Source organism: Rhopalosiphum maidis, chromosome 4 (assembly GCF_003676215.2).
Source record: "Rhopalosiphum maidis isolate BTI-1 chromosome 4, ASM367621v3, whole genome shotgun sequence".
Classification (NCBI taxonomy): Eukaryota; Metazoa; Arthropoda; class Insecta; order Hemiptera; family Aphididae; genus Rhopalosiphum; species Rhopalosiphum maidis.
This window is the reverse complement of record NC_040880.1, coordinates 53825252-53848612: the sequence shown is the minus strand read 5'-3', so window position 1 is coordinate 53848612 and position 23361 is coordinate 53825252. Positions and strand designations below refer to the sequence as shown.

Below are 23361 nucleotides of genomic sequence, written 5' to 3'. Positions count from 1 at the left end.
TATAACTTAATAATAAATGTTATTAAATATCCAAAGAACCCGTTTCTTTTGTTTACTTTACTCATATAAGTTTCAAACGTACAATGCAGCCACACTTTTAAACTATTTATTTGTCTAATTTTTATTGTTTAATGATTGTCTATTTTAATTTAATTTTAACTTTTTCGATATCTTTTTTTCTTTCTAATTCAACTAACTTTTACGCACATTTATAAAATATATAGTATTGTTTAACATTTAAACATTAAAAATTATGAATAAACCTAAATTAAATTTAAATATATTGAAAATAATACATCAATTAAAATAAAACACTAATTTTATGTACTCTATATAATATTATGTTTCCAGAATACTTCGATATCTTTGTAATGGATTAATTCAACTTTAATTTAATAATAAATTATTGTTTCTATACAAAAACAATATGTTTTGAAAGTAATTTAGGTAATTAGCAGATTATTCGTCTAATCGTAGATGATTAACATTGAATATTTCAGAATAAAAAGTTTTTTCTAATAGAATTTTTAGCATGATCAAAGCATGGTTCATTTATGTTACATTTAGGCAGTGGCGTATTTATGAGAGGGGGTAAATTCCCTTCCCCGGGGATTAATGATTATCAAATAAAAACAGAAACTGTAATTTCATTTTATTATTTGACTATATTTAATATTTATACATATAAATATTAATATATAATGTAATAACTAATAAACATTTGACCCCCCTCCCTAAAAACAAAAAAAAATGAGTTGTAAATACGCAACTGCATCTATAGGACCCTGTTTTCTCTAGAAAATGAGTAATAGCTATTCCAAGAGCTTTATGTTATTTAACGAATAAAAAGATGAAAGTAAATATAAATAGTTTGCATAGAAGTGAATATCAGATTTATTATTCAAACCCAGTAAGAGAGTACTGACCAATGAGTAATCACTAATAAACCACTGTCCGCAGAGTACAGAATGTTAATCTGTTCATGAACAATATTACTGATAACGGATTGATTAATTATTTACACATTAATAAAAAAATGTTTATGAAATATACACATGTTTGAATGCGTAATTTTACGAGCTATAAAATGTCATGGTTCAAAATAATGCACATATTTAGAAGAAAAAAAAACCAAAAACATGAATAATCCTTATTGCGTAGTATAAGATTTAAGTAGTAAGAACCTTTGAGACCGCTGCACGCTGCCGTGGCCGTTTAATCGAGAGAACGGCCGTATCAGTTTAGACTCCTTATTCTAGTTTTCGTGGTCATACGTCATATCTTCATGTTATAAAATGTATCTTACAATAAACTAGTTACGATAGGTCTATGCTTACCTTAGATCATATATTCATAATATACTCTATATGATCTAAGATGCTTACAATATTTCTTGCCTCGTGATAATCGGTAATGAATGTTAAGCATAAGCGCAATTTGAGGGGATCTTGGGTGGGGCTAAGCCCCCTCAAAAATCAACCATACCCCCCCAAATGGTTTGTATACATACCCTTCCGTACCTTACATATCTCAGGGAGCATATACACAGTACATACATATAATTATAATAGCCCCCCAAATTTAAAACTCAAATTGCGCCTATGCTGTTAAGTCCTAAGTATATACAATACGTAGATACTATAGTCTAGGGGCACCACGAGCACTTTCTAAGGGCACCGCGGTCTACGGCTCATAATAAATAACTTATCGTTATCAATGAGTATTCTTTTGTTCTGTCTTTCATGGAATTCACAGCAGGGCACCGCAGCTGCTGAATTTGATTTAAAAAAGGCACCACAGGAAAAAAAGTTTGGGAACCGCTGTTCTTATCAATGGATAAATGCCAAACCCACAGGTTTTAGATAATATTATCATTGATTATAAGTAATACTACTTCTAATCAATAATACTGGTACTGTCTACAGGCTGCTAAATAGTAAATGCCTAAATCCAAACGTATGGGAGCTAAACGCATAGAGTATTACTCTATGGCTTAACGTAATATGTATATCTCAATCCGTGATCTCAATCAACCAAATCAACCATCACTATAATATGTATTAATATTACATGTATGAAATATCGTTTTTCAGTACTTCAGTAGTCTGTAGGTACTTACGTCTCACAACATGCTTGAGACTTCAGGTTTAAGTGTACAATAATTAATGTCGTTTCCTGTTAAAAAGTACAAACCGAGATGGCTTTATTTTTATTCATCGTGCCATCAATTATGAAACGCATTATCATAAGCGTTTAGTTTTTACGCAGGTTCAATATATGTGTGTGCTAGGTAAACATAGTATGAATACATCAATTTTAAAATGAAAGATAAAAAACTGAAGGTAAGTATCATGTTATTAATTATAATACTCGTAAAAAAAATATTCTACCTGTAGCTGTGTATCGTAGGGTCTTCGAATTGATCCAACGTTATATCGATCCAGTGTATGGCGGCTTGCGGCTTACAGTCGAATGTCTATTGTGATTTTACAGTACATCTTCAATGCTCTGATTCCAGATCACCAAGCTCAGGGAGTGTTCATATCGCCGGGCCTTCGTGACAGTGATGATACCAGTATTGGCCGTTCTGTAACTGCTATCCTAGGTGGTTTCCTCCGTTGGGATGCTCAATATTTTCATCACATCTATCGATATGGTTATACTTATGAAAATACATTGGCTTTTTTTCCGCTATATCCCAATGTTTTACGGCTGTTAACTGCAATCTTTCCTGGTCATTCAAACACCATGTTTCTTATTGCGGGAGTCATCTTCAATAATTTAATTTTTGTTTTCACTGCATTGGTGTTATTCAATTTGACTTTACGCATACATAATAATGTAGAAATGGCATATAATTCAACAGTCCTGTTTTGTTTTAATCCCGCTAGTGTTTTCTTCTCTGCTCCTTATTCAGAATCACTGTTTGTATTTACAACATTTTATGGTATGTATCATACTGCATGTGAAAATATTTGGAAGTCTTCACTATTATTTGGTTTATCTGTGTTGAATAGATCCAATGGTTTACTGAATGTCGGTTTTCTATTATATTATATGATTCAATCAGCCGTCAAGAAAAGAAAAATATCATTCAAATGTCTTATTGGTATATGTTTTGTTTTTGCATGTTTCAGTCTGTTCCAAATGTATGGGTATTATAAATTCTGTACTCTGGAAGAACACACATTAGATCCCGAAGTTATTGACTATGCAATTACAAATAACCTAATAACACCAAACAACATTAGTATTCCATTGTGGTGTGGAGTACGTTTACCATACTCTTACGTTCAAGAAAAATATTGGAAAAATATTGGTCTCTTAAGTTATTTCCAATTTAAACAGATTCCAAATTTTTTGTTAGCTTCACCTTGTATTTTTCTGCTGTTAAAATTCGGTTTGGAATATTTTTGTAACAATAATATAATTTATTTAGGTCTTAGAAATCAAGATAAACCAGATTTTGTATATGTTGTCCATTCAACGTTCTTAACTATTTTTTGTTTATTTTGTATACATGTTCAAGTGACCACTAGAATGTTAGCGTCTTCAAGTCCAGTATTTTATTGGGCTTGTGCAAATTATTTCAAGTTTCCACTACATTTCAATAAAATTACTTACAACCGTATAATGTATGATTCTAAATCGAAATTGGTGGCTTTGTACTTTTTTACATATTTTATTGTCGGCACAGCACTTTTTGTGAACTTTTTACCATTTACTTAGTTCACAAATGTTGATAAAAAATTATTTTAAATTTAACCATCAACTATAATTTTTAAGTATAATATTGTTTATGAAGAAAAATTTTAAAAGATATATTATATGACCAAAAAAGTAAACTGTGAAAGTATTTTAAGTATACAACTATTGTTTATTTAATTGTATTAAATTTAAAAAAAATGTATTTTATGTTATCCATTGTTATTTGTTTTTAGAATATATTTTATTATATTTTTATGTGTACAAATATGTATAAATATTGATGAATAATTTATGATGAAACAATAAAGACTTAAATAACAGACTGACAATGATTATATTAACTATTGATTCAGAATTCATAACTTCATATTTCATAAGACTGTATTTTCAGAAAAAGTTCATATTGCTTAAAATACAATTAGGTACAAAAATTGCTTCTGTATTTTAGAATATTATACAACATTTTTACATAATTTAGTAGTTTTTTTTCTTGAGCTAAAATAATTTATTCTAATGTCATTATATTTAGTTATCAGATATAGATAAAATAAAATACAAATTTTAAATTTTAAATGAATATGAAGATTTTAATCTCAGTTGCAATTATTGTGTATAATGTTTAAAAATATGTTATCCATAACTTAGCTGACGAGTTAAAATTTTTGATTGAAAAAAATATTTAAAACAAAATCAACTCATATGAGAAATTATAACTTTACTATAGGGTATGTTAAGGCATATTTGTATAATTGTTTTACTGAAATCTAATATGATAAATGATAATGAAGTATTAAAAAAACAATGATATATTAATACATATATGATTTTAGTGAACTTAGTGAAGTATTCAAAATAATTCTGTGCCACCCTGACAGCTGATGACGTTATCGTATTGTTATTCGTTGTACAACAGTCCTACATATGCATAATATAATTGATTATCATAGAACACAATGCATAATATTGTTTTAAAACCTACAAAATTTATAGCAGAGTATATTTATTCTAAAAAAAAAAAAAATCAACTTTAACATAATAAAAGTATATAATGGATGAATAAAAAAGCCTGACATGCGATTGGATAGGGAAATGAGTATGTGGTGTTTTGTAGAACTATTTTGTTTACGTACAAAGTGCAATACAAACTAGAATTTGGTCACCTTGTTACTGAACACGGAGGAAGAACTCCTAACTAGAGATATTATGTCACGGGGCAGTAATATCCCAAGATTTAAAGATTATTAATCTTGCTATAATTATAAATTATAATATTAATATTGTGAGTTTGTGATGAGAATTCATGGGATACCTCCACAAATCCACAATAACGGAAATCGGGCAGATCGGCCTATCCTCTCCCTCATCACAATAACCACCTTGAATTTTGATAGTGATTTTAGTTCATGATAACACTTATCGTGAACTTGAAACGATAACATATTTTTCAGATGATAAAAGAAAACATATTTTTTTAAATTATAAGAACTTATGTCCTTCCTGGTTTTAGGTAGCTCATAAATAATTATAATGCATTGTATTGTATAATGTTTATGTCTTAAGACTTCGAGATAATATTCAATTACTAAGCTATTGTAATGTACTATTATATAATCCAAATGACTGCTGATCGTAAAAATTGAATCATTATCAACTATTCAACTGTTATAACCGGACAAGGCTTATATACAAATTATATTCCATAATGATGGTTCTAAGATTTAATAAATTACTCAGAAATTGTAGTTCGCTGTACAAGAAAAACCAAACACGTTATTCTTCAACAGAGGTATGTTATATTGATATGATGACAATTTTATTGCAATTAATTAATTAATTTTCATAAAGTTGAAGTTTGTTAACTGATTTGATCATTTTTTTTGGTATTAAATTTACCATTTTTAAGAATATCAACCAAATCTAACTTATTAGTAGTACCTTAAAATTACAATATTATTACATAGGTATAAGCAATTAATATATTACACTTATCAATATTTTTATTTACCTAATGATTAGTAAAAATCGCAATATTTAAAACCTTCCTGTTAACTGACCTTGTATAAAAATGTTAAATTATTTTAATCTTGTGCTATTAAAAACTCAAATATAGGTAAAGCTTAAAAATTAAAATTATATTTAATTTAACTAATTGATTACTTACTAATACTATAATATACTTGCTACATTTTTAACATAATATCAGTTGTCAAATCAAGTAATAGTTTATTTTAAAAAAATATATAAAGTTTAAATTGCATTTTTATTTACAGAAGCAAACCAAAATCAAAGTTAATGATATTGAAATTAATTATTTAAAAGTTGGAAATGGTCCACAAACCTTGTTATTATTGCCAGGAGCATTAGGTAGTTTGCTTTGGTCATATGTATTATACAGTTAATTTATATAATAATATATAAATATATAATAATATTGTCATGCATAAGTAATAAACTCTGTTATTTAGGTTCAATATTTACTGATTTTAAGCCACAAATTGAAACTCTTAATCGGGAAAAATATACAATAGTTGCATGGGATCCACCAGGTTATGGTTTTAGTCGACCGCCAGACAGAAACTTTTCACCAGGGTTCTTTTATCACGATGCTGACTATGCCATTTCACTTATGAAAGTATTTACATTTTACTACTTGTGTTCATAATATTTTTCTAATCTAAAATATGTTGGTCTTCCTAGTCATTGCAAATTGATAAATATTCACTACTGGGTTGGAGTGATGGTGGCATCACTGCACTTATAATGGCATCCAAGGCTGTGAACAGAGTGGAAAAACTTATAGTTTGGGGTAGCAACGCTTATGTTACTGAAAAAGATGTTGAATTGTATGAAAAAATACGAGATGTCCAAAACTGGTCTCCACGCATGAGACAGCCATTTGTTGAACTGTATGGTGAAAAGTATTTTTCTGATACTTGGAATGCTTGGGTAGATTATTTTCAAATAATTCTTAAAGAAAATGGAGGGGACATTTGTCGAGAAGCACTACCTAAAATCAATGCACCTACTCTCATTTTACATGGAGCTCAAGACCCTTTAGTACCTATGGAACATCCTGTTTATTTACACAAAAAAATTAAATATGGATCGTAAGTCTATGAAATTGGATATAAAATTTAGCTTTTATTAGAAAACAACGTCATAAACAGTAGCAAATAACAAACTTAGTCATAATTATAATTTTGAAATTATTGTATTATATTATTAAATTTAATAGAGGAGTACTTACAACAAATAATGTAGTGAATGATTATATATATTGATATAATGATATTATTGATATTATATTAAAGAAGTAGTTGAGGAGTAGTGGCACCTAAATTGAACTAAAGAAAACCGGAACATTTTATAATTTAAACATCATACAAATGTATACATAAGTTGATAACTAAAATAGTATTAAATATATCTAAAAACAATAATTCATTGTACTTAATCTATTTTCATTAATATTTTGAGACAGAAATAGTATTACCATCTGGTATCTGTATAATTTTGTTCCAAGCCTCCCCCCTTCATATTTGTACCACTCTTATGACCACCGCTGATTTATATCAATTAATATTATTTCCATTTGTGTTGCAGGCTTAAAATCTATCCGGAAGGTAAACATAACATTCATCTGAGGTATGCCGAACTATTCAATTTGGAAGTTGACGATTTCTTAGCCGAACACTTGTAAAAAAAATAAACTAAGACTTGTCGAAATAATAATAATAAATTTAGTTCAAAAAATATGAAATAGAAACTATTATACATTCATAGCAGAGGGGTTACTAGTGTGTAAATGTAAAACGCAGTCATAAAAGTTGTTTGGAGGTGAAAATATGATCGAGCCGGCAGCGTGGGCGACGGTACTGATGAAGTCTCCGCAGCAGTTGACGTTGCGCGACAAGGTGTGGCGTTACAAGAGCGAGGGCAACGCCAACGTGGTTTTGTCGGTGCCCGCCGACGGCACAGTGGTTCGGGTGATGAAAGACGAGACCGATGATGGCGGTGGTGAAACTGCGGCGGCAGTGGCGGCCGAAACACTGTCCGTGCGATTGCGGTTTTGCGACGCCGTGAGGCGTTCGTTTTTCGCCGACAGCCGCCACGTCGACGTGCCCGTACCGATGCGCGTGGCTGCCGACGAGTTGCGCGAAATCGACCGGCTCGTGCGGCCGCACAGGCCGCCGGGCCGGAAGCACAAAGGCCTCGGGTGGGCCGGGTGCCTGGTGGCCGTGTGCCCGGACTACACGACGCTGCCGCCGACGGACGTGCCGGGCGTCTGGTGTGTCGAGATCAAGCCCAAACAGGGATGGGTGCACGAGGAGGACAGGGCGTGCGGTCCCGGCGGAGTGCGGGTCAAGTGCCCGTTCTGCGCGCACCAGTACTTGAAGCTGTGCCGGGGCGACGTCCGGAGGCCGAGCGGGTACTGTCCGTTGGACATGTTCTCGGGCCGCCGCGAACGGGTCCGGCGGTCCGTCCGCGCACTGCTCCGGGACCCGCAGAACAATCTGAAGTTGTTCCTGGACGGCGAGCCGCTCGTCGCGCCGGACGACGGTTTCGGGGACGCGGCGAGCGAGGCGCTGGGCGACGTCCCGCGGTTTTGCGCGTTGGTCGCGGGCGCTCTGCTCGGCGACTACGAGGACGGCGGTCGCAACGCTCCGGTAATGGACGGACGGGACGATACGGACACGGGCCGTATCACCGCTGCAGCTTCCGGGGCGCTTCCGTGCGACTTCCGCGCGGTACCGATGCCCCGACACTGCGTGCTGCACGAGATCCTGACCATGCAGCGGATGCAGACCGCCGGTTTCGCGGCCGTATGTTCCGAGTACGACAACGGACTGCGGTTGTCGCGGGATCCGCATCAGTTCGGCCACGTCGACCGCATGCGGCCCGACGGCGGAGACGACGCGGTTGCGTGGAGCCCGGTGGACGGATACCTGGTGGCCGCCACGGCCCGGGACTGTTCCGTGTTCGTCACGTTCCGCGGTCCCGGCAGTTCGACGCCGGCGGTGCGCGTCAAGGTGTCCGATCTGGACCCGAAACCGTTGTCGACCGTCGACAAACATAGGATCCGCGACGCAAAAGTGTCGTTGGCCTGTCAACGGTATTCGGTCGGATAGTGTGGGTGACGTGTTGTGAACTGCGCGTGTCACTCTCCAGTTGTCGAGTGACGGGATTATATGCTGTATATTATATGTAACGAAGAATTAATTAAATAAACGCCAATATATAGTCACGAAACAATACGTTTTAGTTTGGATTCGTATTACGTTTACATTATAGCCTATAGGTGTACATTCAATAATAATTATGCATTTCTCAATAACTTGTTTCGTCCATAATATTCCGTATCCTGTTGGCTACTTTTGACGATCGGAAAGACTTAAGTGATGGAAGGCAGAGCATAACATTTCGTTCGTATTCTAGCCACCCGTTGCGTGACATTATTTTATAATAAAACTGATGGTAACTACTGCGATGGTATTATATTGTGAATTCTCCCTCATAATATATACATTGCAGTGTGCACACGCGGTAAACAAGCTTTTATTCAATAAAAGGTAAGTATTTTTAAGATTACTCATTTTTTTTTTAATTATTATTGTTATGAATAATAACAAGTTGTTACAGTAGGTATAATTTTAATTGAATGGTTTTTTTTAATAAAATATAAAATTTATTTTATGAACTTTTGACCACTTTTTTTTTATTTAATGCGATTTTAACATACAAATTATAATATCTCGACAATTACATATTAAACGTAATTAAACTTTTTGGAATTCATTAGTAATAGTAGTATAACTCTTCAGCCAGTTATTTTAGAAATCATAACTTGGAAATTAAAATAGAGTATTGTTTATTGTTTATCATTTTTGTATAGGTACATTATTTTTTTTTTTTTTGTAGAAGCGAGAGGTTGTTGGAAAAAGCTCTTAGGGTTAGATTTAAATAAATGAACAAAGTAAAATTATCAGTACTATAAATCTATAAAACGTATTTGTATATCCCTCTGCTGTTTTAGTAAATCTATGATGAATATGCAAATGCTATAATTCCCGAACCATAGTAATAATATAGAAATACTAAATAGGTATTAATTCATTGCTTATGTACACAAAATTACAAATTACCTACTGTATATTATAATGAGTACACGTTTATTACAAATGATAATGGACAAATAATAAAATACCGATTTACAAAAGACGATGATAGCTCGAAAACTTGTCACCTAACAAATTAAAATAATTTAAATTTGAACAACAATACAAATTATATATTAAAATAATAATGATATAAAAATGATAATAATTAGTAAAAAATATATTTACCGCCTTTATTATATCTACCAAACATAAAGATTAACATGACACAAATAAATAATAACAAGTTTTAATTGTTATATTACCTATATTAGTTAATTATACAATGAATAAAATATAATACAATTAATATTAAGTAGATACCCGTTGTATATTTTTGTAAATTCAAGCGTAATTTAGTTTTGTTATGGGTACTTTTCTCAACTAATTTTATTAATTCTCTTAAAACAGTATTAAACTGATATCAGTCCTTGTTCCTATAATGAATAAATATCTAAATAATACGTCAATACATATTTAATATAATATAATATAGGTTAATATTACTATTCGAAATTCAATGAACAAAAATAAATATAAATTAAGAAATAGTAACATAATGTTAAAAATATTTTTTTATATGCAGGAACTCACAACATAGCAGTTTTTAATTACAGTAAAGACTAAGAATTAAATTTCGGAAATTGTATTATTTTAAAAGTTATAACATTGTGTTATTTTAATTTTAAACTAAGATAAAATTGCTCATGCTAAAGTAATCATGAAGTTTTAATCGAACAAAGAAGAATTTTTAGCTTTTAAATCGTACCATTCCTACCTTATCATCAACAAACTTTATGATGAGTATGATAAAATAAGACTTATTATTTTTCAGTGATTTCCAAGTATTGAAACAGGTAGTTGAAAAATTACCGGAAACATACATGTTAGCAACAATGAATATTTGGTGTCTAAGTACCTACCTAAATAAAGACAAATCTGTTCATTAACATTTAGACAAAAATATATTTAATAATATTATAATTTGTTAGTAAAAGAAAAATGTGGGTCTTAAATTCATAAAATAAACTCTTTAATTTGTTAACTCTGATGTTGAAATTCTAGTATTACCTAAATTTTTCATTGAATAATCAGAAAAATTGGATGGAACAAGAGAACATTTCTATAGAATTTGTTCAATAATTTCCGTTGTATCCATCATGAATGAACAATACAAAAATTTACTTTCAAGTCTAATTTTTTGAATGAATATACATTTGAATATATCTTTAGAAATAAAAAAATACTTAAATGTTAACAATATAGTAGCATTAAAAAATAGAGTAAAGTCAATTACAAGGGGATACAACAGTTCTAACATTTTAGATAAGTAAAGAAAAAAATGGTAGAACTTTTTATTTGAAAATGAGTTTATATTCTCTGTAAACAATAAGTTTTGTTTTTTAGAATATTGATTAAATATAAAATAAGTTGAGAAAAGTAGATTTTGCTAAAACATACAATAGATATCTATCTATTAATATATCATAATATTATACTGTAGTGTCAAAGATAACATGGACACATATTGAATATAGTTGTCAATTTGCATACATTTCAAACACTGTTTTAAAGTTTAAGACATTCAATAAAAATAAATTTTAACTGTCGATTATTATATTATTATTACATGGAAATAAATAAAATAAAGATAAATAAAAAAAAGAGGTATAAAATAATGTAAATTAACAATAAATAATTACTAATAGTCACATTTATAAATGTATTGTTTATATATAATATATTCAGTGAGAATTTTTATTAAGACAATATTTAAGTTTTGTCTAGTAAAATAGAATACAAAATAAAAATAAATAATTAGGATAAAAGGATGGATCACATGTTAAGTTAAATTATTTATAAAATATGATAATATAGTAGTAATTAAATATATTGTCATACTTAGAAAATAACAATATAATGATAATAATAATAATAATAATAATAATATATATTATATCATTAGCAAAGCTAGTAAGTTATTATAAGTTAATAATATGTTCTTATAGAACTATCAGGAGAGTATAATGTAGTAAGTATAGTTAATTTTACAATAGTTGAAAAACTATGGTTGAATATATGTTTATAAGAAGTAGGATTACGATTTGATAAAAATATTTTCCTTTGGACATAACAAAACAGTATTATATAATATTCTTATAGTACCTAAAACTTGAATACAATTAAAGATGGATTATTACAAGGAACAGAGAAAACTAACGTGACCGGGAATATCAATTGGTTAAACAATACAAAAATATTTTTATTTACTTTTATTTTAAGAAAAATTAATTTATATAATAATAAGGAAGAAAAAATCATATAAATGAAAAATGAGATTAACAATTTCTATTTTTTTTATAGTTCATTTTTATGGTGAATATTATTTAATCAGACCCACTAGACTGTGGAACCGGAAACAATTATTTAGAACTAAACAAATTTCAAAAATAAAATTGATGATTATTACTTATATTGTGATGGTAATATACAATTAACGAATGCGGTTTCTTTAATTTTATTACTAACCAGTATCACCAATTAATGCAACTTTTTAAGCTAATTAGAATGAAAACATAGCGCATAATTATCATTTATATTTTATAGAATCGTATAAATAGTTTAAAATGGCATAATAAATAAAATACTAGCCTAGTGACTAAAACAATATTTGTAACATAATACATAGATGTGTAATTATTTTAATATAAACCTAGGGTTCTATACATTACAAGATATATAGTTTGCACAATAATTGTGTAGGATATATATATTAGTTAATGTATTTAATACTCTAATATATATATTTACAATGATCTGTAAGATTGTTTTTCCTAATTTCACAAAACAAGCATATTTAAATGTATTTTGCTTTGAGTTTTTTGTGGTAACTTCTAAAACACTATTATAATCTAGTTTAAAAAAAAAAAATTAAAAAGGGTTTTATTCAAATTAATGTCAAGAAACTTTTTTTTTTATTAAATTTCTAAATATTACATTTTGAGTAAATTACACAGTAAAAAAAAGAGAATCATCACATAATACTATTGTATAATAGTACTGTAGCAGTATTAGTCTACTCATTACAGTTTTGGGATATTGAAAAGAAAAATAATGATGATGTTTATAAAACAATATAAAAGAAACCTACATTTTAATTATTATCCTTGATAAATAAATAAAAATATTTTTTTAATTTTACCACTTAACATCTTTGGGGTCTTGGCAACACTTATTATCTGGATACATGTACACATACAACATAAAATACATTATAAGAAAACCAATTCAATAAATTACATAAAAATAATAATAAAATAAACTATACGATCTCAGACTTAGAACGTTTTATTTTAGGTTTATTCACAGATGATTTTAGATTTGTATGTGTACATATGTCTAGTGTGTGCGTGCATAATACATGTAAAACAATAATTCAAAATCACAAACAAAAAAAAAAAATATTCAATATTCCATGGTGTTTTCACACAACTATTAACTATTACCAGAATTTTAAAACTGGTCAGCCAAAAGATCACAAATTTCAATGGACACAGGTTCTTTGCTGGACCTTACTGTTAAACGATACATCTATAGAAAAAAAATTAATCAATAGACAAAAAAAAAATTCTTATATAATATATTAATATTAAATTTTAAATTTAAATTTATGGAACAATAGAAGTACATTTAACCATTTTTATATTGTCTATTTTATTGAAAATTATTTAAAATTTCTATCCATTCAGTTTTCTTATATCAATATATTTTTATTGAAAAAATGAAATCAATGATTATTTAAGATATTTAAATTAATAAATACTAAGTTATAATAACAATATTCAAATATTATTCTAGATATGCGAGTTATTCCTCTCTGTGGAAATATTAACAGTCATAAATACATTGAATTAAACTATTACTGTAGTAATAATAGCCTTAACACATCAATCCCCTTCTAGAACAATTCCCTTTTCCCTATTAGTTACATAGCAATTAATCCTCATTAAATTTAACACAAGCTATAGTCACAAATTACAATTTATTAATAATAGAATAAGAAAATAATGAAATAAATTAAAAAGTACAGCATGCCAAATGGTCAAATGGTCTAGTAGTATACTTTTAAAGTGTATTTATTATTTTATTTAGGAAATTATGTTATAATGACGACACATGTCTCAAAAAAATTGTTATTTTTAGTTGATAATTATTGACTTATAACAAATCCAATAAACGTACTAATTTATAAATAAGATCTTGTCACAAATAAACTTATTTGTTCATTGATTGGCACATGTTAGTAATTACTAATTATTAAGTAGGTACTTAACATTTCTCAATAGTAACTATAAATACATACCTGAGCTTGTTTATTTGGTTCTAGACGTAGCAAACATCCAATCTGTTGTGTTTTTGTGTGAACAATACCAGCACAAACAAAATTGTCAGGATTTGGATCAATGCCATCTAGTAATTGCATACCAAATCCAGATAGTTTGGTTCTTGTTGAAACTTGATCCATTGGCTGTGATGCCTTGAAGATTTTCTGTGACTTTTGAGGATCATGATTACTAAAACAATAAAATTAAATGAAAATAAATGTTCAAAATAATTTCAATAAATAATATTAAAATAAATATTCAGTAAATGCAAATATAATCAATAAAATATGCACATATATAATATTCCAATTACCTGCCTAGATTCTTCCACCGAGCAAAGAAAGACTCACTATTCATTTCAGTTGGTTCAAAAAACTTATTCAAAGTCACTGGCAGCTTAACGGAAACATTTTGAGGTACACCATTGTACACAAATGAAACATTTATAACAGGTGTGTCTAAAACAAAAAATGTAAATTTAATATATCATAAATAATTATTTATTAATTATTAGTTTTGAAAAAACATAAAATAGTGAAAATACTGACCAGTATATTCTTCTACACACTCAATAATAACCAATTGTTGTATTTGAGCTCCAGCTTCCAGAACTGGCTCAATAGGTTTAATTTGTATAGCCAATTTAGTGACCCAAAGATGTGGACTAGATAATACTGTGGAAAAATTCTAAAACCCAAAATTATACTTAACATTATTTTTATGTTCAATATGAGGTTCAATAGTTATGAAAACTCACCTGCAGTGGAATTGTAGTTTTGTTGCCATAAAACAGACCTAAACGTCCTAAATTTCTTTTAAACTCACATTTCACACCAACTTGAATTAATTCACTTTCAAACAGTACTCCATTATTTTTACAAATGAATCTATAAAATGTTATATTTAATAATGTGAAACAACACAAGACATAAGTATTAAAGTAGATTTACTTTTTGGGGTTATAATTATTTTGACTGGCATTTAATGAGTTTGAACCTGTTGATCCTCCGCCACCATATAAATCTCCCAAGACATCGACTAAAACATTTGCGTTACTTGTATGTGTAGTAGATGCTACTGGTGTTGATAAACCTAGCAGATCAGCAGAATTGCTATTGGGCTGCAACATTTGTTGACAAATTAAAATTACAAAATATTATTTATAGGTATATCATTATTTCATTACATTGGTATGATTATTAACATGATTATTTTGATGATTTATTGGAGAAGGTTGAGGACTATGGTTTTCTAATGTTTCAGTTTCTGGCACTCGACCTGGTTTTTTCTTTTTTAGGACAGCCAATATTGATGATTCACGTTCTGGAAAAGATGGCATCTCTTCCAAAACTGTTGCCTAATGGTTTACAATTAACATACATAAGATTATATAATGCCATTGAATTTTTTTTTAAGAACATACCAAAACATCAGTCGATACAATTTTAGATAGTTGTAAATACTCAGATGCTCGTTGTTGAAGTTCAGCATCAGCACTTCGTAAATTACTGTCTTGTTTAAGTATTTCCTGGATTGTAGTTTTCACTTCAGGGAACAAGTTAATGAATTTAACATATGTTGACAGTAATAATGCTCGAGTCATTGGTGAACATAAATGATACTATTTATACAAAAATCATTATTAAATATAAGCATACTTAAAATGTATATATATATATATATTCATTTTTACCTTGGAATGTAATAATTGAAACTGGACGTTTGGTGCAGATCGAGTATCACCAGCAATTAAATTGCCAAACTCTCCAAGGATATAACCACCAACTTTTACCATATTCTCGTGACAAGCAGGTGCTTGTAATGCCTAAAAATACCATAAGCTCAATAAGTGAGTGATATTATCCTAACAATAACTATAAACAAAAAAAAAATACCTCAAATACAGTTTTGGCAGCATAACCTTGTACATCATCTCTATTAATTACAATTTGAATAACACGATACCAAACTTCTTCAGATACATAATCTCCTGCTATCCTAATTAAATTTAGTATTACATCCACATACCACGTGTAATCAGTTGCATATTTTTCAGCTAATATAGCCACCTTCAATACCTAAACAAGTAATCATAAAATAAAATAATATAATAATTATTATTATTAAATAAAAATTATATAGTAAATATAATATACCATTTCTTCTCTTATTGAATAATCAGCAGTTTCTAAATAATTCAACATTTCCTGAACAATTTCCTCAGAATTTGACTTGTCGCACATAGCATAAAGTAAGTCAACAGCTTGTTGTCTAACTGAAACATCTTTTTCCATCTAAGAAATACAAATTGATTTATTAATATATTATAAATATAAATACACACATAACAATAATATCAAACTAATATTATGTAGATACTAGATAACTTACTTTCATAGACAATATAACAACTTCTTGGTGTTTTTTAACAGCTTCGTGTGAAAACTCAGAGTTAGCTAGAAGACACATGGATTCCAAAGCTAAATATCTTAGGTTTGTTTCTCGGTTAGATAAAAATTGACCCAGTTGGTTACAAGCTCTCACAAGTAAATTTGGTTCACTTAAAAGAAAAATCCAATCAAGATTAATGATGATAAATATTTTATTTTAAATTGTTATCTTTAATTATCGACTTACCTGTCGTTATGAATAATCAAACTAATAGCTTCAAATAGTACAGCATTTTTAGCATTGGAATGTTGTACTTTCTTTGATTTTGGAGCATCTTGAGCTTTATTCAAAATAGCCTCCAAACACTCATTCAACCTAACTCTCACACCTGCATCTTCTATTAAGTACCAATAATACAATTTTTATAACATATTCAAATTTTGCAAACAATATTTAAATTAAATTTTTACCTGGGGTTGAATAATTTTGTAAAAGTCTAAGTAATTTAACAGACAACCATGGAGCTGGGACAAAATAATAAGTATAATCTTGAAGATCTGTATAACTAGCAGTCACAATCTGTATAAAAAATCAAAATTATGATACACTACTGCGTATGATGTATAACTTTACTATACTTTACCCTTGAAAGTCTTGAAACTGCAAAACTAACACAAGCTTTATATTCTTTTGGATTTCGTTTTACAAGTGCATCAATAAGAGAAACAGCAGCTGTGACTACTCCCAAATGTTGATCATTTAACAAATGAACAATTCTTGATGTCCACTCACTGGCACCATTTGAATCTATGGGTATGACATCAGGGTTAGTACGTAAAAGTCGTAGAAAACATAATGCTGCTGATTGTTTGACCACATCCATTGTATCTCTATTTAACCCAAATACAAATAAGTTTCGAGTTTATGATTTTTTTTTAAATATTTAACAAGTATAATAAAATATACATACCCTGATACCAACAGTTTTGGTATATCATAACCAAATGCTTCAGCCATATCTCTACTGCCAATATTAGCAATACACTGCATAGCTAAATTTACATGGATAGAATTCCTAAAGTAAACCATTACAAATGTTAGACATACATTGAATTAAATATCTTCAAACATTCTAGAATGTAAACATACCGAGATTGCAGATCATTTTTAATACTTTGATTAATAAGTTTGATCAAGTCACTATTAGTATTTACTAATACTGAAATAAACAAGTAACCCTAAAAAAAATATATATATATATATATAAACAAAATTATTATAAATAAATGTATATACTTTATGTATCAACTTCTGAGCCCTAAGGAACATAAAATATAATTGCTTTATTTATTTTACTAAGATAATAAAATAGCAGAAAAAAATTTGAATTCAAGATTAGTAGAACTTTTTATTAAAATAAATAAATGAAGTAATAATATTTTTTCATCAAGAAATAATGTCATATCAATAGTACAAATTATTGTCATTTAAGATAATAAAATATTATGAATCATGTTATTATTGAAAATACAATAACATTTTAGATAAACAATGCAATTATTTGACATTAAACTGTTATGTTTTTAATAAATTGGCTAACTAATATAATAAAATGTAGAAAATCATAAATTTGAAATAGAGTATATAAATTAATTGAATTAAAAGACATATGGTGGAAAAACTCACAATTTGTTTTTCAGAATATTTATTAGAAGATAATAAGTTGACAGCTTCCATATGGCCAAAATCAATATCATGGCCAAGTAGAAATATGAATAAGAGCTTGCAAACATATTTCTTTTTTTGATATCCATCTAATGTCTTGTCACCTTTAAACTTACTCCTAATATTGGCTAATTCTTTATTGATTCTCTTTATTTCAGCCTCTTTACTTTTACCTAAAAAAAAAAAAAATAATGAATACATATTTCAATATTTACTAAAAGATAAAAATATTTAAATATAATTACAATATGTTTTAGTTTATATTTTAATCAATATACTTTAAAAAAAAATATTAAACTTTAATAATATGCATTTGTTTCATTTGAACTATATAACTGTTATATATATTACCCTTATCAGAAGATAAAATAATTATCTCTAGCTGTAATGGTCTATGTTAAAAAATAACATTCCGATATAATAAATGTTTTTACCACAAAAATGACAGTTATAACATAATACATATATTATTATAATATAATAAAAACAAACTGTACCATCCTAAGTGGTATGAATATTTAAAATCTCTATAATTTAATATTTATACTACTTTAATGATGACTTATTGAGAAATGAATTAAGTATACTTAAAATAACTAAAATGAAATAGATTGCTATAAAATGTCTAATAATGAAGTAATAAGAAAAACTAATAAACAAAACTATACAGATATTGATTTAAAATTCAAATATAGGTATGTAATGTACAAAACAACAAATATCAAATTGTTTCTAATACCAATTAACACATTGGAAATTTAAGAGCGGCAAAATATTTATAAAAAAACAATTACAATTTCTGATGTCTGAAATGAATACAGCCAATCCCCGCATACCATCTCCTCTGACGGCGGGCATGATTACGGTCGTGGAAAAAAGTGTTTGACAGTGTACTTTACATCTAGTTTGTCAAAACCTATAACACATATTAGATAATAAATAAATAAAAATTTGTAGACTCGAAAATTAATGGGTCAACTGATCGTCAAATCGACTAGATATCATACTTCCACTTTAAGAGAGTGAGAGAAAATTTACCAATAGGTATCTAAGACTGTGCCACAATGGTAGTAGAGTGAAAAAGAATTATTGCGCTTAATAGATAGTTTCCTGTGCGGTCAGCGTGTCGGAGAAGCAGCAGCAACCCCCCCGAGGGACGAGCAATGAGCAAAGCACTGAAAACAAATGCCAGGCGGGCAGGGCAAGGGGAAAGCGGCGCGGCGGTTATCAATGAACTGGCCCACGTCGTCCGACCGTCACCAGGTCACCTCCACCACACCCCCTAAACACATCCAAAACCGCCAATCGAACCGAAATGAGTTGCATGTAACATTTATACTGTTTAGTGTTTAGCGGAATCGTCCCGAAGCGGCGTTTAGCGCACATACCATGAATATGATGGACAAGGGACTGAGACTTTGGCGTAAAGGTACCTGGCGGTAGTAGTGTGACGAAGTCATTCGAGAAACAAGTCGCAAATCACACCGACAACGGTTCAGCCACCGGCTCTCTGCTGTGTTCGGACTAGACGCTCTGACCGGTCGGGGCTGATGGGGTGTCAGTGCGCAACAGTGGCTTCAGTAGACATGACGGCGGATTTTAGCACAGAAAGCGTTCGTCGTCGTCGTCTGCACCTCCTCCCGAGTTTTATTTGATCTCCGTAATCGTAGACCGTAATAATAGTGTACAGTACAGTACTGCCGTAGTCGGCGTAGTCGTAATCGTAGTCGTAACCCGTAGACGTCGTCAACGTCCTACTACTCCCTTCCTGTCTACTCCAGGACCGCGTCCGCTTCCAACACTAGACCCGCTATCACACCTTCTGCGCGCGCGCTATCTACTGGACAGATATCAATTCACTCACCTCGTCGAGCAGCTGCTGAAGCTTAAAGTTTGGCATTGAGATCAAGAAAGAAATTCCAAATCTGTCGACGAAAACGACCGAATGCTAGTCTCTACACAATACGCACCTAGATATAACTTCCGTAGACACCAGACTAACGAGTATTTAAACGGTTTACTATCACTTTATGACTTATTCAATATTTTTTACCCATGTCAACTCTTTTTTCCCGCGTTTACATACGAACACCGGGCATGTTAGTTGGTCACACTGTGATATCATATTCAGTCTTACTGACAGAGCGAGCCAGACGTGTACGCGCGCGCGCAATGGTGAATAATTCCGATAATGAAGGTAAATCGATTGGCTCGGATATCAATTGTCATTTTCAGTTTGCAACTATTGTCACTTCACTTGTCACTTGTCAGTACTTAGTATTCATTTGTAGTGTACTACCTATGTCACTACTCACTTTTGATCCTGAAGTCCTGACTCCTTAGTCCTTACTTCTAAGATTTCACTCGGTCACTCCCGCCGCCTATCAACCAACCGACCTAGTGGATTCCCACTTTCCTCGTAATTATCTAATCGTGGTGATCCACTATTTGGGAGAGGGTGAACCGTGATCGTATACATTTGGTACTTATTAATTTATGTACTATGATTGTTGTAAGATGTATTTTTATGATCAATTCGATATAAAAAACAATAATATACTACGCGATCAGCAATAATTGTTATAATTGTTTTCAATGATTAAAAAATGTGCCGTGGAGAGCGTCGACACTTTTCGCTATTTATTCTTTAAATGTAATCTGTAGTATAACACTTTATTACTGTAAGCGCCTGCCGTATAGTGTGTAGGACCGTCGAAAATTTGAGTCATATGGATATAAATGACATTAAGATTGAGTGGCAATTTGAATCTCAAGTAGTTGAGTGGAGTACTCTGAGCCGATAGCCTGGCACCCGTAATATCTACGTTAGATTCAAAATTATCAGTTCTTCTGTATTCATCGAATGAGCCGATTAGGAGAATTAGGATTAGCGGAAAGCGGAATATCGAAAAATGGCGAAGACGACCGACGCCGACTAAAACCGTTCCGACGGAACGCTGTTCGGCTGTCAGTCTGACAACGCGCTCTATCCGAATGTTCCGCGAATTGTATTTCGTTATGCTTTTACATTTTGTCTTTCCATGCTTGTATTATAGCGATTTCATTTTCCCACCAAACGGCAAACCGCAGGTCACTCGACTGCTCGATGATGACGTACGCACTACGCAAACGTTCCTGCTCGATCAGCAGCTACGATGCAATGCACTTCACGCGCACGCCGTTCAATCGGAATTTTCAACAGATAATTCATATACTCATATTTACGTAATAACACAGTAACAATAAAGATTATATTTTCTCATTTATGTGGACGTGCATTCCATGTTTTATAGTCCAGCGATTTGGACCGAAATTTTGGGCACCTGTCGAGCCTAATATATCTATATTAATATAAAACAGCGATCTTGGATCGACGATTTCACGCACTAATACATCGAAAACGATAAATCTTTATATAGACGGTAAACCTATACATATACTTATATAGTTATTAATTATTATGATAGCATTCGTTGTGAACTCGTAAATAAGCTATCGACGATACTCCCCTCATCACTACGTACAGACGACGGTCCCGAGTCCTCACAAGTCATTGCCACCGTTGTAGTGGTCCCAAAGCAAATTTACAGTAATTATTATTCGATTAATGATTACGATCGTCCTACAGTACATCATGTTATAATATACACTATTATGCACGAGTGACAACGCTGTCTCCCATCGTTTAAAACACAATGACGATTTACATTACGTTCTGACATTGTTTAAACATTATTATAATAATAGTATCTCGTTCGATACTTCAATCAGTTCATCCTTGATTTTTGTCTACACTCTCGCGTTAAAATAGGAATTTTTTTAAACTTAAATAACTAACATACAGTTTTTTTAAAGTGAAGTTTTGTGTTGAATAGTGAATATTTGTTTCCCCACAATATTATGCACTTATGTCGCGATCACCGATCAGCTGCAACTATAGATATAGGTATATCGTATATACGTGGTAATAAAATATATTCAATCACTTTCTATACTCCTAGAACAAACGACTTTTATAGAAATCGCGAAAGTTAAAATAATATATACATAGATTTATAACATATTATTAATATATATTATATTATTGCACTTGGACTCTCGGATCTGTAATGACTGCTCATATCTAATTACTTTTAATAATTTTATACATAATACTATTAATACTTAAAGGCTATTGGTACATAATTTATGACATACCTATCAATTGTTTTTTGATATCCAAGTAGGTAAATTATTGTACCACTTACATAATATAATATTACGAGACGAAATTTCACCATCAATTCTGCAATTTTTCCAAGCGGTAACAGCATGTAAATGTGTAATGTGATGTGTATTTATAGTCAGCAATTTTTGTTCATCTGTATTAAATGAAATCAAATTCAAAACGTTATTCCCTCTTGTACCGCAAATCGCAATCATAATCCTAAGAATAAGTTATTCCGTACACACTTTGTATTCGATATATTATAGGTACTATAAGTCTATAAATCTATAAATATTACATTGTCAAGTATAGGTAACCAAATTTGTTCTATTCGCTGAATCAAAATTTCCAGTTCACTATACTTATTCATGTACAATATATACCTATAAAGATGGCTATAGATACGCGTGCTTATGCATATATTATATTTATATATAATAGGCTATGTATTATTTATAGTGTGTCGTTAGCAGATATCTCATCGAAATACACATATATACATGTCGTTAAAAACCGAATTATTTTGAAAGCTTTTTATTTTTTGATAAATCGGATATAAATATTTAATATACACAGTAACAATAATATACTCGATAAATCATGTACAATAGACCACAATTCCCGTAGGTATATAAACAAAAGTTTGCTCTAAGTTAACTTACATATGAATTGATTTCAATTATTTTTTAAGTAAAAATAATGCGATTTCGATTAGGTTACACATAAGTATAGTTAAAAAATTTAAATAAATCTTTTATTCTTTTTAACTCGTGGTCGTACACAATAACTA

The 23361-nt window shown here is 30.5% G+C and overlaps 3 protein-coding genes across 5 annotated transcripts; 2 read left to right on the top strand and 1 right to left on the bottom strand.

Moving 5' to 3' along the window:
• The first annotated feature begins 1923 nt into the window (after positions 1 to 1923).
• LOC113556701 (GPI mannosyltransferase 2-like) lies at positions 1924 to 3842 on the top strand. Of its 2 annotated transcripts, XM_026961808.1 has the most exons (3): positions 1924 to 2342; positions 2410 to 2656; positions 3138 to 3343. In XM_026961808.1, the coding sequence occupies exons 1-3, from the start codon at positions 2322 to 2324 to the stop codon at positions 3191 to 3193; spliced, it is 324 nt and encodes a 107-aa protein (XP_026817609.1). In that variant the 5' UTR covers positions 1924 to 2321; the 3' UTR covers positions 3194 to 3343. The 2 variants fall into 2 exon arrangements, with proteins under 2 accessions (XP_026817609.1, XP_026817607.1); XM_026961806.1 differs by having other exon boundaries at positions 1927 to 2342; positions 2410 to 3842.
• A 1357-nt stretch (positions 3843 to 5199) lies between these two features.
• On the top strand, positions 5200 to 8961 carry LOC113556054 (valacyclovir hydrolase-like). 2 transcript variants are annotated; one of them, XM_026960775.1, is made up of 5 exons: positions 5200 to 5494; positions 5979 to 6072; positions 6174 to 6340; positions 6406 to 6815; positions 7312 to 7463. In XM_026960775.1, the coding sequence occupies exons 1-5, from the start codon at positions 5411 to 5413 to the stop codon at positions 7406 to 7408; spliced, it is 852 nt and encodes a 283-aa protein (XP_026816576.1). In that variant the 5' UTR covers positions 5200 to 5410; the 3' UTR covers positions 7409 to 7463. The 2 variants fall into 2 exon arrangements, with proteins under 2 accessions (XP_026816576.1, XP_026816575.1); XM_026960774.1 differs by lacking the exons at positions 5979 to 6072; positions 6174 to 6340; positions 6406 to 6815 and having other exon boundaries at positions 7312 to 8961.
• Positions 8962 to 11901: 2940 nt separating this feature from the next.
• On the bottom strand, positions 11902 to 20134 carry LOC113559344 (AP-2 complex subunit alpha-like). Its single transcript, XM_026965044.1, has 20 exons — positions 19798 to 20134; positions 19159 to 19280; positions 18326 to 18537; positions 17789 to 17877; positions 17610 to 17714; positions 17283 to 17529; positions 17110 to 17218; positions 16886 to 17036; positions 16640 to 16808; positions 16405 to 16542; positions 16144 to 16326; positions 15942 to 16073; positions 15672 to 15869; positions 15435 to 15605; positions 15199 to 15368; positions 15006 to 15135; positions 14797 to 14935; positions 14562 to 14706; positions 14227 to 14437; positions 11902 to 13454 (listed from the first exon to the last, which is right to left on the bottom strand). Exons 2-20 carry the CDS (start codon positions 19220 to 19222, stop codon positions 13377 to 13379), a joined length of 2841 nt encoding a protein of 946 aa, XP_026820845.1. The 5' UTR covers positions 19223 to 19280; positions 19798 to 20134; the 3' UTR covers positions 11902 to 13376.
• Positions 20135 to 23361: the final 3227 nt, after the last annotated feature.